General features: G+C 40.4%; 1 protein-coding gene across 9 annotated transcripts; it reads left to right on the top strand.

Annotated features, from left to right (window-relative positions):
- Positions 1-39: 39 nt before the first annotated feature.
- Positions 40-16,748, top strand: LOC105430926 (uncharacterized). 9 transcript variants are annotated; one of them, XM_089071815.1, is made up of 14 exons: positions 40-174; positions 3,071-3,204; positions 5,255-5,351; positions 8,768-8,859; positions 8,986-9,048; positions 12,266-12,375; positions 12,778-12,900; positions 12,990-13,142; positions 13,215-13,396; positions 13,623-13,916; positions 14,110-14,300; positions 14,490-14,690; positions 15,373-15,429; positions 15,936-16,748. In XM_089071815.1, the coding sequence occupies exons 3-14, from the start codon at positions 5,261-5,263 to the stop codon at positions 16,167-16,169; spliced, it is 1,791 nt and encodes a 596-aa protein (XP_088927941.1). In that variant the 5' UTR covers positions 40-174; positions 3,071-3,204; positions 5,255-5,260; the 3' UTR covers positions 16,170-16,748. The 9 variants fall into 9 exon arrangements, with proteins under 9 accessions (XP_088927941.1, XP_088927942.1, XP_088927939.1 ...); XM_089071813.1 differs by lacking the exon at positions 40-174 and adding an exon at positions 281-421; XM_089071811.1 differs by lacking the exon at positions 40-174 and adding an exon at positions 2,562-2,903.
- Positions 16,749-16,822: the final 74 nt, after the last annotated feature.

The following is a 16,822-nucleotide window of genomic DNA, read 5'->3' on the forward strand; positions in this document are numbered from 1 at the left end:
CCGTCTCTCTCTCTATCTTTCTCTCTCTTTCTCTCTTTCTCACGGTCGACGAGCCGTACTCCCTGCGAGCGATACGACGGCAGCGTTGATCTCCGAGTACACCGTTGTCGCCGCGCGATCGCACACGTGCCCCTTTTCAGTTCAGCACTGTTGCCCGCCCGTGACGCGCAAACCGTAAGTCCGTAAGTGTAAGTCCCGCGTGCCGCGTCCGGATTGGAGTCAGCTGAGCGCGCGCGAACGAGAGAGGAGGCACCCACTGTGATTCGCTCGGCGCGATACAACGAACTCCCGCGAGAGATCTCGACGCGAGCCAGGCGAGCGAGCGTCCCTGCCACTGGGTCGACCGGGGGACGAACGCGAGTCGAATCGAGTCGAGTCGAGTCGCTGTTGCACGCGAGTCTCTCCGGGGGGGTCACGCTGGGTAAGTCTTGCTTTGCTTAGTGCCGCGCCGCTCTCTTCGCGCGATCCCGAAGTTCTCTCTTGCAACTTCCTCGCGCGATTTCCTTTCGCTTTCCCTTTTCCCCTCCCTCCCTCGTTCCCGCTTTCTCTCTCTCTCTCTCTCTCTCTCTGTTTTTCTCTTTTTCTTCGCTTCTCTCCGGATCCGAACGTCGATTGAACGACCGTAATCGCACGCGCGACAGATGACAAGGACGACGAGAACAACGCCACTCGTAAGCGCGTTCTCCGTGCGCTTCCCTTTCTCGCGACGATCTCAGCGACGCTCCCCGCGCACTATGCAACCTGCTCTACGGCGGGGTAAAAGCGGACGCCGACCCCTGGCGCACTTTCGAAAGAGCGGAGCGCCGTCGATATAGCGCGTCCGGCGTTGGCGCGGCGCGCACTGCGTTCAAGGCTCGCCGCATGCGCTCGAGGATTTCGGCTTTTTCGGAAACATCCCTTGCCCGCACGACGAATGTCAAAACGTTCGATTACCGTCCAACTTCCACCAGTAAAGTAAATTAACTTTAAACTTAATTTAATCTTGGTTTAACATTTTTATCCTCTTTTTTTTTTTAATTCTTTTTTTTAATCTTATAAGGATTAGAAAAGTTTTAACGAAGATGCAGAGTAAATTAAACCGAGATTAAATTTATTATCTGTTATTAATTATCTTTTCCTAATCCTTAAAACTAAAAGAAGATAAAGAGTAAATTAATCCGAGATTAGATTTAAGCTACTTTGATAGAAATGAATATAAAGTGCAAGGGATCACTTATACCTATATTTGTATCAATTTAGATTAACTTTAATCTCTTTAGGTTAATTTTATCTTTTTATTCTTTATCTTTTCCTAATTCTTAGATCTACAAAAAGGTAAGAAATAATTTAAAGCGAGATTTAAATTAATTAATTAATATTGGTAGAAAGGGATATTGAAATAAGATTTCTAATCAGGTGATTTATAATCTCTAATGTAATTTTTTTATTTAGATAACAAAAAATTGATAATTCTATGCTTGCAAAATAGATATTGCTAGATAAATATAATGAATTATTTGTGATTACTTTTCCATTTCCAACAATTCGTATATAAATTTTTATCACAAAGCCGACAATTCTAACAAAAAACGTAAAAATCAAAATTCGAAAATTCGAAAATTCTACCTTTACATATCAGTATACGATTTTTTGGGGAAAATCCTTATTTCCTCGATTCGCTTTATTTATTTATCAAAATCGGATGTTTCTCGCTTTGGAGGAATTTTATTCGAAACATATCTGTGCAATTTTCGAATTCCTTCCATGTAGTATATATATATTTAATCAGTCGTATTTATTCAATCGTATTTGTTCATTATCATACAAAAGCTACCTGCGGAACGCGCAACATGAATTTGTCTTGTGGGAAAAGCGACGCGTTAAATTAAATGCGAATTGTTATCTGGTCATCGTGCCGGCAATTGCCACTTTACTTTAGGTGATCGTACTCAGATATAAATAAGCCAGACGCTGGCACATCCCATTTGCGATGAATTTTAACATTAATTAGATCTGGCAAACCCGAACTTGATTGGGCCTAACTGAAACTCGAACAAATCCTATCGGAGTTTCCCGGATATTCGCAGAGCCTTCGTCAACGAACTCTCACGACTTTGCGGTGTTTTTTTTTTTTTTTTTTTTTTCTTCTACTCTACGAACTGACGAAAATTCCAAGAAAGCACGTTCGTTTAGCAGCTGCTCAAAACTGACGTCTATCGGTGTAACTGAGTTTTCAAATTTAGAAATTCTCTCTTTGGCGTGAATCGAGGAGGGACGTCTTCTCTCGATTCACGTCGCATCTTTTATCCGGAAGAATCCGGAGAATCACGCGTATTTTTGTGCACGACGCGCGTGCATATTCCAAAAAACGCGCCTGCCAGCTTCTCTAGCCAACGTTCATTATATTTCGGAATAACTGCGAAATCGCGAGAAACGCATAAGCCGTATATATATCGAAAAAAACACCTATAGATAAGAGAGAGAGAGAGAGAGAGAGAGAGAGAGAGAGAGAGAGAGAGAGAGAGAGAGAGAATACTGCGTACAAGAGCACGTCAAGTCGACCAAGTGTCTGCGTCATTCAGCGGAACGACATGACTCAGCGACAACAACGTCGTCTTTTAACGAGCGTTCTAACGAGCCACCGTATCTTCATTCCTCCTTGTTGAATGCCCGTCGTTCGCGGAGGAGGAACGGCATTAGATGGCAAGACGAATGATGCACATGTTCGCAATCGAAGCGACGAGGCCCGAGACATCGCGGCTCGTCGGAGGACGAGCGGCGCGGTCCGGTGAACGGAACGCCGGAGCGAAGCGGAGCAGCGAACACGGCGAACAGGCGCTTCTGACCCTCTTACCTCTTTACCATTTCTTCCTGCCAAGAACGACTACCGCGCCGTGAGGGACCCCGCGGTCCGCGTAACTCCGGTGAGGATTTCGGCGATCAGTTTGCATTTGTTGGCCTGGTAGCCATCTAGCGCGAGAGCCGCACCTCTCGGGGAAGGGGGGTGACTCGCGCGAGATCCGCACGATCCACGCGCGCTACCCAGCCTCCTCGTCCGTGGTCCAGCAACGGTGGTTTTCTCATTCTCCAGGAGTTGATCCGCCGTGCTCGCCAGGAATCCGCCCCGACGCCTCCAGGTCCGTCCAGATCGGTTTCCCTCCTTTCCGCGCCCGAAGATCGCGCCCGGATAATCGATCCACCTGTTAAGCCGTCAATGAGAGGAAGGTAGGTCCTCTGTCGACGCTCCTCTTCTTGCGTTTTTTCGCGGACCGACGCCTGAATACTCTCTTTGCCTGAATTTCGCTTGGTTTGCAATCTTGTAATTTGACCGTGATGATATTTGTACGATTCTCGTTACGGATGATTTAAGATTCTCGCGGTTTGTCTTTTTATTGAGGCGAAGAGGTATTTCCTTCAGAGGAGAGTATTTTACGTAAGATCTTAGGCTTAGTTTGCTGTGAAAGAATGTAAAATACTGCCGTGATTACATAACGAGGACAATCTGAAAATCGAGATTTGATCTCATGTTTTTACGAGCTTTTGTTTAAGACGCTGTTAGTGTCTTAAATGGCTCACAGGTAATTGTTCCTCTTATCATTAAACGGTTTCTGACATACTCGTTTGTTTAGAGATATGTTTGATTTACGAAACTTTAAAATATTGGCAAGAGTATACGTGTACGTTCCGAGGAGCAAATGATTGAAGAGCTAAAAATTAGATAATTAATATTTTCATTATCTAAAAAATACACTTTACAAAATTTGTTTAAATATAAAATTACTTTCTCTCGTCAGAGATTTCTCTTTAGAGATGTCTCTTTAAATTATTGAAATCATATCAAGTGATTTATTTGTAAAATGAATGAACTTTCTCGTCTAAATCGCTGATTCATTGCAACTTTAACATTTAAATCGCTGATTCATCGCAGCTTTACGCGATGAAATTCATAACCGCTTCAATCTCGTCCAATATTCTAATATTCACTTTTATCAATGTAGATTGACTTTAATCTCGATTTAATTTACTCTTTATTTTACTCTTAATTATTAGAACTGAAGGGAGACAGAAAAAGTAAGCTAAACCGAGATTAAAATTAATTTACGTTGGGAGAAATAGAGAAGAAATTTAAATGGGGCATTGCGTGGCGAGAATATCGAAGAAGTGAAGTCTTATAATGCATTTTTATCAATCTAGAATAACTTCAATTTCGATTTAATTTACTCTTTGTTTTATTCTAATTCTTAAAATAAAAAAAAAAAGAAAATAAAGAGTAAGATAAAACGAGATTAAAATTAATTTACATAAATAGAACTGAACATTCGAGTAGACTCAAAATAAAAAAGAGTTAAATGAGAAAAACCGTTTTATAGACACCGAGAGAGAGAGTGTTGGATACCACTCACCGAATTGTTCATCGAGGAGAAACACGATTATTCAAGATAAATAGAAATATTATATATAATAATATTATATGAAAAGAATTCGAAGAATTCTCCAAGTTTTTATTTTTGGATACCTGCAGCCTTTCTTCTTACGTGCGTACGATCGATTAGGATCGTACGCGCGGACGATATATCGAAAGCCACGTCGGATCTAACGTTCCCGTCTCGTCGTTTTCCCTTCGAGAGACCGACGAGAGAGGCGTTTTCGAGAGACGCCTCGGGTCACACACGGTGCGGGAGCACGATTCTCTGTTCCGTTCCGAGAGGTATATTTGCGTCCCCGAGTCGTGCGTATTCAGAGGCAGAACTCGACGTCGTAAGGTACATTTCGTCGTGAGGTACGTCGAAATAACGTCAGGTGTATAACGTCAGAATGTTCGGAACCCGGTGGTCGCCCTCGTGAAGGTGAACACCGTGGATTTCGCGGCGCGTGAAAATCGGGGACCGAAAGGATGAGGAAAGAATCGCGCGGGATATTTTATGGGAAACATGATCGAAAAATGCTTGAGAAATTCTCAGTGATTTTTATTTGCAATACGAAAAAGAGCAGTCTTGCTGAAGTATCTAAAAGTTTGGTGAGATATAGATCTGAAAATTACTTTGTTGGGCCATCAAAGTTATTGTGTAGGACATCCAAATTGATTGCTGGAATGTAAAAAAAAAAAAATTTCACAGTGTTATTGTGCTTAAGCGTTTTATATAATTTCGATTATGTTCAGATTTATATCTGTAATATTTTTGGATATTTTAATAAAACTTTCTATCCGTGTGGAATAATTCTTTTATGTTTATTATCATTATTTGCAATTTTTGAAAGATTTTCCTTTTTTCAGGACAAGATGGAGGACGAAGATGTGAGGACGATAGTGGAGCTGTATATTTATGACCTTACCAAAGGGATGGCTGCGATGATGTCACCGATACTCATTGGTAAGCACGAGAAATCAATAAATAAATGATAATATTAATATTTATACGGTATCAGCTTCCTTAATCAAATTATCCTTCTTTATTAATACGAAAATAAACGTTTGATCATAATGTTTCACAAGTAGAAAAGAAACCGATAATAATGTACATATAAAAAATAATAAATAATATACATATAAAAATAGAAAGAGATTTAAAAATAGAGAGAGATTGATAGCTTTTATTGGTAGTTTTTTAAAATTAATTAAATAATGTTTGAGGAGTAAAGAAATCTTGTAAAAATATTATTGACTTTAAAGCAATTGTTCAAGATTTATAATTTCAGATATTGACTCAATATGTCGACGTTTATGTATTGTCTTTTTTTTCTCACAAGAAGAAGAAAGATAATAATAAACATAAATCAATACGCATTAAATCAATGCTTAGAATTGTAAATTGTCTTGAACATTGACCTAGGAAGGAATCAAGCTACGTCACACCTGCGTGCATCGTGATCAGCGATTGCTCGCAATATTTATCGAAATGGAATGCTGCGCATCACTATTTTCATCGGACGCAATTTTAAGCTCTTTTACTTTGAATGTTATTTAAGAAAGATGTAACGTAGCGGAAAATGTCTTTCTTTGTTATACCGCCGTAAAAACGATGATCGCACATTAGCAAAACAGAATTTTTGCATTTTCGAAGATCGATGACTATTTCTCGTCTCTAATCAAGGCCTCTAATCAATCTTGCTTGAAATATCTAAAAATTTGGCCAAATATAGATATGAAAATAATTTTATTGAGCCATCAAAATAATTATGTGGGATATTCAAATTGATTGCTAGAACATTAAAAATGTTTCATTATTATCACATTAAATGTCTCGCATAATAATTTTGATGATTGAACCCGATTATTTTCCGATCTATATCTGACCAAATTGTTCGATATCTCAGCAAAACCAATTTTTCTGTACGGCTGATAGAAAACCATTTTTATTTCAAATATACATCTATAATGTGGAAGTATTTCGCGAAAGTTGCAATGCCTAGTTTGCAAAAAAAAAAAGCTGACGCGATCGATCGGTTTCTTGACTCGTTCCCTTCTATTCTGCCAGTCATGCAAATTCATATTATCGCGATCGTCGCAATTACTCGCTTCTCTCTTGATTCATGCTATATCGTATGGACGATTTTGGATTAAAGCGATTCAAATATAAATAAACAGTCGTCGAGAATCGGTGACACTTTGGGTGACGATGACTCACAAAACGGCTACATCGTTGTTGTCGTATCAGCCAGCTATGTGACAAGTTTATCGAATCCATTCCACTAAGAAGCAAAACGTGCCGAAATCACAGGATTGATTCATTTCGTAATGCAAGAATTAAATAGAAAAGAAAAATAAATAAATAGGAATTCTAGAAATTAAAAAGGAATATACGGAGAGAATGGTTTTTATTGAAATATCTAAAAATTTGACTAGATATAGACCTGAAAGTAACTTCGAGTCATTAAAATTATTATATAGGATATATAGGATACTTAATACTACAAATTCTTTAACAGTCACTAATCAATTTGAACGTCATCATAATTTTTTTGGTGGCCCAAGAAAAGTATTTTCTGCATCTTGTCAAATTTTTAGATACTTTAGCAAAACTATTCTTTTCATGTATCCAGGAAAACCAAAGGGTTAACAAGAATTATGCGCGGTTATAGATGCACGTTAATATTAATTATACGCAAATAATAATAATTATGTACAAATAATATTAATTATACATAAAAATAATCATATATAAAATAAGAAAAATAATAATAAGAAAAAAAAACCATAAAATAAAAATAGTGCATTTATCCGCTGAAATTTATCCGCTAGACAATACTTAGGAATTTAAGAATGAACGATTTGAAAGGGGGGAGGGGGTGAAGATCGTCATAAGAAGAGGCGACGCGTAAAACGCCGCGTGGTATGCGCGACAATAATTTAGAGAATCGCGCGTGCAGAGAGAACGGGTCCAACGCGGAAGTGGCCGGAAGGGGTGCTCCGTAATCCGTACGAAATTCCATGTGATGGCGTAAAACGGATAGCGACACGCGGACCGTGCCCACCACGTGTCCCAGCTGCATGTTCCCGCACTCTCGGCCGTCTATTTCCGAGTGCGTCGAGTGCAGCGTTCGTTCCTGAACGCCTCTGAGAAAATTTCGATCTGGATAAATTGGCAGCCGTTCTAGACCGAATAAATGTCAAGTGAAACTCCGGGATTATCTTGCAGACGAATTATCTCAATGAGACGACGATATGCGAGCAAATTATGAAATTCTTCTGTTCTTTCTAATTCGTTTTCGAAAATAGTTTTCTTTTTTTTTTTTTATTTTTTATTATATCTAAGAAACATCTTTTAGTTTTTAGAAATAAAAATTTTCAATTCTTAATTAAATTAAATTGCCAATTGCGTGACTGATAAATCAATTGTAAAGTAATTATAATAATTATGTAAAGTTATTGTATTTAATGTAAACGAGTCTTAACTTTATTTTGAAAAAATAATAGCGCTATTATTATCTCGAAGGAGTAATTGCAGTTACTCCCTTGTCAAGGCACCGAACTCGAAAATTTATATTACGTAATATTACGTTCTATAAATACATGCTGTAGCATGTACGGCATCAAAACCCGACCCGAGACCCGCCTTCCCGAATTCGTCATAAACGCTGGTGCCTCGCACCGCTCTGGAAGTAATTATAACGGCCAGGTTATTTCTTACGAGGTCGACATCACTGGTAGGCTCGAGGCGCAATGAGAAAGCTACGCGTCTATGCGGATGTACTTAGCTATTTCCGCGGTGGTGCAGAACTGGGTCGAAGGAGGCATATGCGGGTTCGCAAGCTCGAGCTTCATCCGGGCCTCGCGAGCGCCTCGCGTTTCGCTAACTCTCTGATCTAATCGGTGGATTTACGCGAGGACAAGCCGTGACAATTATTATCGTCGGTCCTTGAACAAATACCGCGAGCCTGAGCCTTTAAGCCTGTCTCGAGGCTGCTTTGTTGGACCACACGCCGGAATTAGAAATAGAACTTAGTTTTCATATAATTCCGAGTTCTTTTTAGATCCGAAAATTCAGAACCAGCAACATCAGAATACAGAATACAGAACCAGCTTTTGCTACCTAAAGACTTAATAAATGGAGTTAATCTGTAATTATCAAAGAAATTACATAAATATTCGAGAGTACGTACAGATAAAATATTCACTTCAACTTTACCTGAGTTTTATTATTAATAAAAAAAAGCTGCTCTGTTCTTAAGGAAATTATATAATATAATATATTCCAGAATGTGCATATAGAAATAAAATATTATATTATATTTATCGCATTCTGTCTGTCATTAGAAACGGTGGTTAATTCCCGACTTTTGCTCGCAGGTCGCCAGTTGGACGGGATATGGCACACGGCGATAGTCGCATACGGAAGGGAGTATTTCTTCGGTCCCGCCGGCATCCAGAGCGTGCGACCCGTAAGTATTCTCTCCGCCTCTTAGAGATTCGATCTCGATCTCGGTTGCGCGACCGATCGTCTCGGTAGCGCTACCTGCATCGCCGGGCGAACACGTTAAAAAATACAACGCGGTCTTTTCGTTCAGTCACGCAGGTGGTCCCCGTCGCGCCGTATCCGATACTCCACCCGAGTGGTTTCTTTCCTCCTCGTGAGTATCCACGGGCGTTTAGAAATTCATCATTGGCGAAACACCGCAGCCAGTATCAACAACGCGTTAGTAGGCACCGCGTTCCGGCCGCGGCGAAGCTCTCGGGACGAAATTTCTGTTTGCTGAGTAAACACCATAGATCCGTTCTCCCCCGTTGCCGAGCTTTACTCCCACGCGGCCGTCATCTCTCTCTCTCTCTCTCTCTCTCTCTCTCTCTCTCTCTCTCTTTTTCATCCGCATACGTCGCTGCAATATTAACAACTCCGGGCCGTTAACGACACCCGCCGTTCGTCGTCACCCAAGGGGGGGGGGGTCATCGTGCGACATCGGCGGGGTACCACAAGTGCGATATAAATAACCGGTGCTATCAACAAGTCGAGAGAACTAATGGTCCCGCCGCGCTTCCCGTCCGTTCTCGATGGCACCTATCAAGAGCCTATCAGATCGTGCCGATGCATCCCGCGGGCATCCGCGGCACGAAGTCGCGGCCGATCGTCGGAAGGCCTAGTCGTAGAGCGGCGGAGTCGCTCGGCGGGCCATACGATACGCTAGACACGAGCGGGAACTAAATTTGGTGCGGTTCAATCCAAAAATAATCCCCGCTGCACGCACACGAGTACATGGGTGCACGCACACATCCGCTTCCTCTCTCTCTCTCTTTCTCTGTTTTTCTCTCTCTCTCTCTCTCTCTCTCTATCTTTTTATCTCTCTCTCGCTCTCTCTTTCTTTCGCGACGCACTCTCTTTCCTATCTCATGCTCCACCCGTTCAGACTCAACGTAAGTCGAAGCTAAGGTGAGTCCGTTCGCGCTTATTTCCCGCATGCAACAAAATGTTCCCTGATTGTCGGTATAGTCGCTTCTTAATCGCCGCGGTCGCATCGCGCTATCTGGTCCACCTAGTTCCCCACCTAATTCTCCATTTAGATAAGATAATTGAAATTATCCCAGGATAGTTCTCTCCTGTGTTGCTTGAGTTTGGACGAAGCATTCCCATGATCCTTTCATGTGTTTCGAAGGTACACAGTGAATTTCGAGATTACTTGAGATTAAGATACAACGGAGAAAAATCCTTCTTGATTATGTCTACATGATCACAGTGAAAGGGTTAATCCTAGAAATATCAAGTCCAGACTTGAGAGATGACGCTTCTCAAATCTTCCTGCTTAGTCCTCTCTCTCTCTCTCTTTCTCTCTCTCTCTCTCTCTCTCTCTCTGATTACTTTTTTGCAAACAAATGTCTCCCCGCATTTTCCTTGTGTTTTAACGGAATATAAAAATAGTTAGTGTGTTCCACGCAACTTCTCTTCGAAACGGTGAAGAGGCCTTGGTATTCCTGGAATCGCATTGAAACTTTACCGAATATCTCCCTGGTGACTTCTCCGTGAGAGCTGACGTGGCCGCCATCACGTCAAACGGTGTCAAACGGCGTCGCGGAAGTAATAATCGCGACACCGACGCGCGTCTAAAAGCAACGCGGTGAAATCATTACGAACCCTTCGCATTGCCGTATCCGTGTTGACTAAAATACACACGTGACTAACGCGCGGCGTAATTGTAATGCACGCGGTCTTGCCTTGCGACACCGCGAAATCGATGTAACCGACACGCTCATTTCTCGCCCACGAGAACTCGACGACCGCGTGATTATACCGCTCCAAAATCACACATCAAAGATATTCTCCCGAGGAATCTGCGATACACCCACACATGATCTTCTCAGCGAATCTACAATTCGCGATCGTTGATTGACGCAAAGAAAATAATCGGTAAACTATTATTCGCGAACCGGTTAGAGAATTCCTAATTTATCGTCCATTTAATTGTACAAACTATAAATGTGACTATTCTTTTGGGTGATCACGTTGCGATTCGCTCTTTCGACGAGAAGTATGTTGTGATCTGCGAGAGGCTATTTTTTTAGCGTAACAAAAAAGTGAAAAAAAATACTCTCTTTTCTCTGGTCCCACCAGCATCTTGACTGGTCACGCTCGTGAACATCGCCGATCCACATCTCGTCCAATAATAAACCTCGCTCGAGAGCCGCTCTTTTCCTAGCGATTATCCCTTTTTTCGGCCGGCGAGTTTCAGGAGCGCGAATCGCAATTTCGGAAGTGCGCGCGCGCGCCACGCGGGCTCCGGTCATCCTTCAACGTCGGTGTCTCGAGCACCGGCAGTCCGCGTGCGAGTTGTTTCCCGCTCCCGGGAGCGCTCTCGAAGAGAGCGAAGAAGGAAAGTGTCAACTTCCTTTCTCTTTTTCCTCTTGCTTTTCACCCATTCTCCTCGAGCGGTGCCGACATCGGTCTTTTTGATACGTGAGTGCTCGCGCGAGAACGTTTCCGATTTGCGGTGCAGCCGGAAGTGAAGATCCCCGGTACCAAGTAACAAGAGAGAGAATTGAGTGCGGAAGGCGGAAGGAAAATTTTGGAAAATTATTATATTTGTGAAATAATAATTCTACACAGTTCTGTGTCTGATTTCTAATATAAATCTACGTTAAGATATCATCATCAATCATTCGGAGGAGGTTCCAGCTTCTAAATTGGGATTTTGGCTAGAAAATTTAACGGATTTGATGCACTAATTAGATAATACATTTATATATAACATCTATTAAATCCTAATCACATATCTTCGAAATTTCCCCGAGTAATCTCTTCATTTATATCTTGACATGGACTAATTACATTTTCCTATATATTTTTTAGCCGTAATTTCTCTTCTCCTCGCTTTTGTTTTACGAATCGATTTCACTTATTTTTCGGGGTAAGAATTTGTCTACCGCACTACCACCACGTTCCCTCGGGAGATTCAATTTTCAAAATGCATGAGAAACGCCTTCTTTCCGCTTCTTCATCTCTCCCTGCTCTTCACTTCCGTCGGGGCGCGTCTTTCTTTTGCGTTCTAGAAGAGGCCGCGGTTCGAACGCATGCCACGGGCGTCTATTTTCGGCGATTTCTCGCAGGGAAGCGCGAGATTTGTCGTAGTTCTAAAATTACGTTGCCACTAATGCCAGAAGGAGGCGGGTGTTTCACCTTTCTCACTCTCTCTCTTTCGCTCCCGCTCTCTTTTTCTCTTCTCTCCTCTCGACTCTCTGGCGAACGAAACCGGCCGCTGGATCAGCGCAGCTGCCGCGAAATTGACATTGACGGCGCGGCGCGGTGCAGTTTTCCCGGACGCGATTTTAACGGCGACCGCCTGCCGGCACTTCGTGTTTCAGGGTGGCACGGAGTTAAGGGATCCGCAGCGAGTCGAGAAGCTGGGCGAGACTTACCTGCCCTACACGGTCTTCCTGGAGTACATAAACGGCCTGGGAATCTCCACGTTCGCGTGAGTATCGCCAGCGATAATATCACATACATTGTCGAGAGCCCCGACCGCTACTCTCATCTTTTTTCTTTTTCCATTTTCTTTAACTGACTATCTCTAACTTGAGTCGCATCTTTTTTTATGTAAATTTCCTTTTTAACTTTATCGAAGAAATCGAGAATTGCTTCTATAATCTCCTTTCTTGAAGAAGTTCGATTTTGTTACGTGAGATCCTCTTGAACTTATTAGAGAAATACTCGATTTCTTTATTTGAAAATTACACATCCGATTTAATTTTATTGTTTTTTTTTTATCATCTAAGAATTTTTTATTATTTTTTTTTTATTATTTAAAACTATTATATAACTTTAATACTCGAGAGTTATCCAATTTTTTAACGATAAATGATTTTCATTCTTCCAGACCAGGCACGTACAATATCTTCAAGCATAATTGTAATTCCTTTACTGAGGAGGTCAGCAACTTTCTGGTGGGTAAGGGCATTCCCAAGTTTATTCTTGATCTACCGGAAGAAATATTACAAACGTATGTTTATTATAAATATTTTAAACCATACAAATATCTATTCAATTTATTTTGTACCAACAATAAATATAAAATATATTTATTTCTAGGCCCATTGGCCAGGCCTTAGGTCCGTTAATAGAAACATTAAGCAATAGTGCAAGTGCTGGGTTCACGGTCGGCCAGAGATTTGTCGAAGCGAGAATTCAGAGAGAAGCTTCGCCGGAATATCAACTTCTAAACACAGCCATCGAGGAAGCAAGGTACAGCTTCATGCGTGATTATTATTTAAACTTTTATGAGTATTTCAGTTGAAATTTTGCACATACTTGCAGATTGAATTCAATCGCGTTAGAGGAACGGAGAAACGTTATCAACGAAAAATTAGCGAAGAAAGAACGAAAGAAGAAGAAGAAGAAGAAGGAGAAGAAAGAAAAGGGTAGCAAGGAGGCCACTGGCAGCGACAGCAACAGTACCGGACCGAGCAATTGCTGCGCGGATATGGCGGAAAACGAAAGTACATAGAATTTTATATCTGTGATTATTTTATTTTATTACAACTTTATAATTATTTTCTCTTTTTCCGTTTTCTTTTTATATCTTATAATAAAAGTGTATCGTAATTCTATATTTCTATATCTTATAATTCTATATTTTTAAATGCAAAAATTGAGCGACATAGCCACGTGGCTAATCTAAGAAATTTTTATAATTATAAGAATAATGTTTATTGTTTGTCAAAGGCGAAATGCAACAACAGGCGTCTAATGGAGAAAACGCGGAAATGTTGCCATCTGAGCGAGTAATGCAGATGGAGGAAGACGAAAAGCGTGAACAAGAAGAGAAAAAACGCCACCGTGATCCGCCAATTGTGTTCAAAGACTTGATAGATGTACAAGCGGAATACGATGGTCTGGTAGACGCTCTCAAGGGAAAGTTGAATGACGAAGAACAAACATGCCTGGGCGAACTACGGCAATATGTCTTGGAGAATGAAGGTTCCTGGGCTTTAGGCGATAATTTCCTGAACTTCGTAGGTGAGTTATCAAAGAGTACAGGTGCAAGTTTTCAATCTTTCTGGAATTATGCTTAATTTATCAAACTCTGAATTTTAAAAAGATTTTTAAGTTGAATAATTTATTAAAAATTGATTTTAAGATAAGTTCTTAATATTTGCTTCTAAAAGCACAATGTTGTTAAAATATAAATTATATAAATGGTTTCATACAGGTCGAGTCCTTTATGATAAATCATTAGACAGCGATGTGCGAGTAAAATTGTTGAATGTGCTGTCCGTCGCCGCACTGAAGGATGATGTGATCTTGTTGTTGCATCAAGACAGGCGAGAACACATCATCATGACTTATGCCTTTGACATCGATCGGCATCCACCGGAGGAACAACTTGCACTAGCACAATTTGTAAGCGCAAACGGAATTATTAAAATAATAATCATTTAATAATGTCTCGCAATTTACTATTGCTTTATACTGGAATTTTTCGATTTTATAAAATAATAAAAAGAATATACACTTAGTATTAGAATATACACTGTAATATTTTCGAATTTTATTAAAAATCTGTGATGTCAATATTTTAACTTGAAATAGTTGGCGAATATGTTCGAGAATCTTAGTAGCTCGGAATGGCTACTCTACATATCCGAATGGCAGCATCAAGATCAGAACATCAGTAGCAACATTAGCAACATAAGGGTGACAACCAAAGTCGCGGTACACTCGTTGCTCTCAAATTCGGAAGATCTGCAGATCCGTGGCGCGGCCATCATTCATAACCTTGCCTGCAAGGAGGTAAAAACTGTGGTCTGTATCCTTCCTGTCCAATTAACATTCTCATCTCTCGCCGATTTCTCGCTTTCATTTTCTCGTAACTCATCACTGCAAGTGCTTCGCGTATCGAAGGCATCTTACTGAAGACTATAATTCTGTAAAGATTATCATTCAGTTTTAACGTACAAATTTTTTTTTTTTGCGTTACAAAACAGATTTCGTAGACTTTGCTTGTTTTACTTATTTTATTTATATAAATTAGGAATATAGAGAAAAAGATACAAATCGAAATTGTCTGAAGTTAGATCGGTTCTTTGATGCGCAATTTGTGACGTCGCTTTCGAAATGCGTACTTGCCGATGTCGTAAGAGAACAAGCTCGCATCGTGCCTTAAGAAAGAAGTGCTGCCTTTATTAATAAAGAAAAAAGAAGTATATTAGTCTCTGTCATAAATCTATCATACTAAACGCAAACGTCAACATGAACGTCCCGCCAGATAACTCAACGAACGAGCAAACAAAAAAAAAATAGAGAATATTCATATTTACCATTAATAAAAAAAAAAAACGGCACAAAGGATACATGACTCACTACATGCTACTCGTTTGCATGCGCGCACTGAAGCTCTCTTAATCGCGGCAGGCAGCGGGTAGCGCTGCGTGATGACAGATACCTCTCCAGAAATCGGATACTGTTTTTTCAGAAAATGAACAAAAGCAAAAATCTGCGGCGACTTTTACCGAAAGGCAGCATTTCTAAGGTACCTATCCAAATCTCCATATTAGATCGAACCGTGCGCAGCGGTAAGTCGTCAATTATTATCGGTAATCTGCGAGTATACGCGCGAGATGTAACAACACGATGTGCACGGCAAATTGAGATCGAGTTCTCAATATCAACACACGTGCGTTTGATAATATTTTAACGATTGTTAAAACTACAGACAGAATATTTATACAGACGTCTTCTAAGTTTGATACACTTAATATAACTCTTCTTTGTCTGTTTTGTGCGAAAGAAGAAACTGAATGTAATTGTTTCTTTTACTATTATGATAAAAAAAATTAATTCAATTAAATCAATTTCGAAATAAACATGAAATGGAGTTTTATAGTTTTAAATATTTCGCGAGCGCAATTTATATCATATTTTGACAATTCTTGTGTGCCTCGTGCAACCATAATATCTTCATTTGCATTTTTTTTTATTTGTACAAAAAAGACGCGACGTTATTTCCAAATGTCTTCACGTATATGTATATTATAGGTATTCGATGATGTCGCAGTGGAACTGACAATGGCGTTGCTGCAATACTTCAACGGCACTCCCGCGGAGGAGCAATTGTACACGTGCATGAAGTCATTGGCACGTTTCACACACATCAGCGGCCAGGAGGTACCGCAGCTCATACAGATGATCGGGCCCGAACCGAACAAATTCAGGGGCACCTCCCAGAGGATCGACGAGCAGATCGATCAAGTTAACAAAAAATTGCGTTAAATGTCCGCCAACCGTCTGCAAAAATATCGTGTTCCAAGTGCGCGATAAAACCGAACACGCTTCCACTATGTTCAAAATGGATTTTTACTTAGAGATTCTATCGAGTTATAGTCACGTTTATTATTAATATTATTATTATTATTATTATTTATGGAGATTAATTATTGTTGTCATTTTAATAATATTATTACTATTATTATTATTATTATTATTGTATATTATATAATTGATTATTAGATCATCGCGAGGCGTCGAGACGCCACTTTTCACTTTTTTATTCAACAGCGCACCTTTTGTTTTTGTAGATAATTATAGTTAGCGACGCCATTTCTAACACAGAGCGTTGAAAAATAGAAAAGAAACGCAGAAACGCAATGTGACGCAATGACGCACCGCCTCTCTCTGCCATGTGCGCGACTATCTCCCGATTAAAAATTTCTGTTAGATTCCGAATATGGCGAAATCTCCGAATTAGCTGTATCGAGTAACTGCGTGCTGCGATTAATCAGCCTACCAATTATAACTCTGTTTCTTCGCACAGCATCGCGCGAAAACGCAATAAAATTTTGGCAAGACGAAGACGACTTTGTCTTTCTGAGAACTCGACTATTTTCCCTGTCGATTTCAGGAAAGCTGAAAAGAGAAAAGGAAGA

Source organism: Pogonomyrmex barbatus, unplaced genomic scaffold (assembly GCF_055798465.1).
Source record: "Pogonomyrmex barbatus isolate J1 unplaced genomic scaffold, ASM5579846v1 scaffold12, whole genome shotgun sequence".
In the NCBI taxonomy this organism is placed as follows: Eukaryota; Metazoa; Arthropoda; class Insecta; order Hymenoptera; family Formicidae; genus Pogonomyrmex; species Pogonomyrmex barbatus.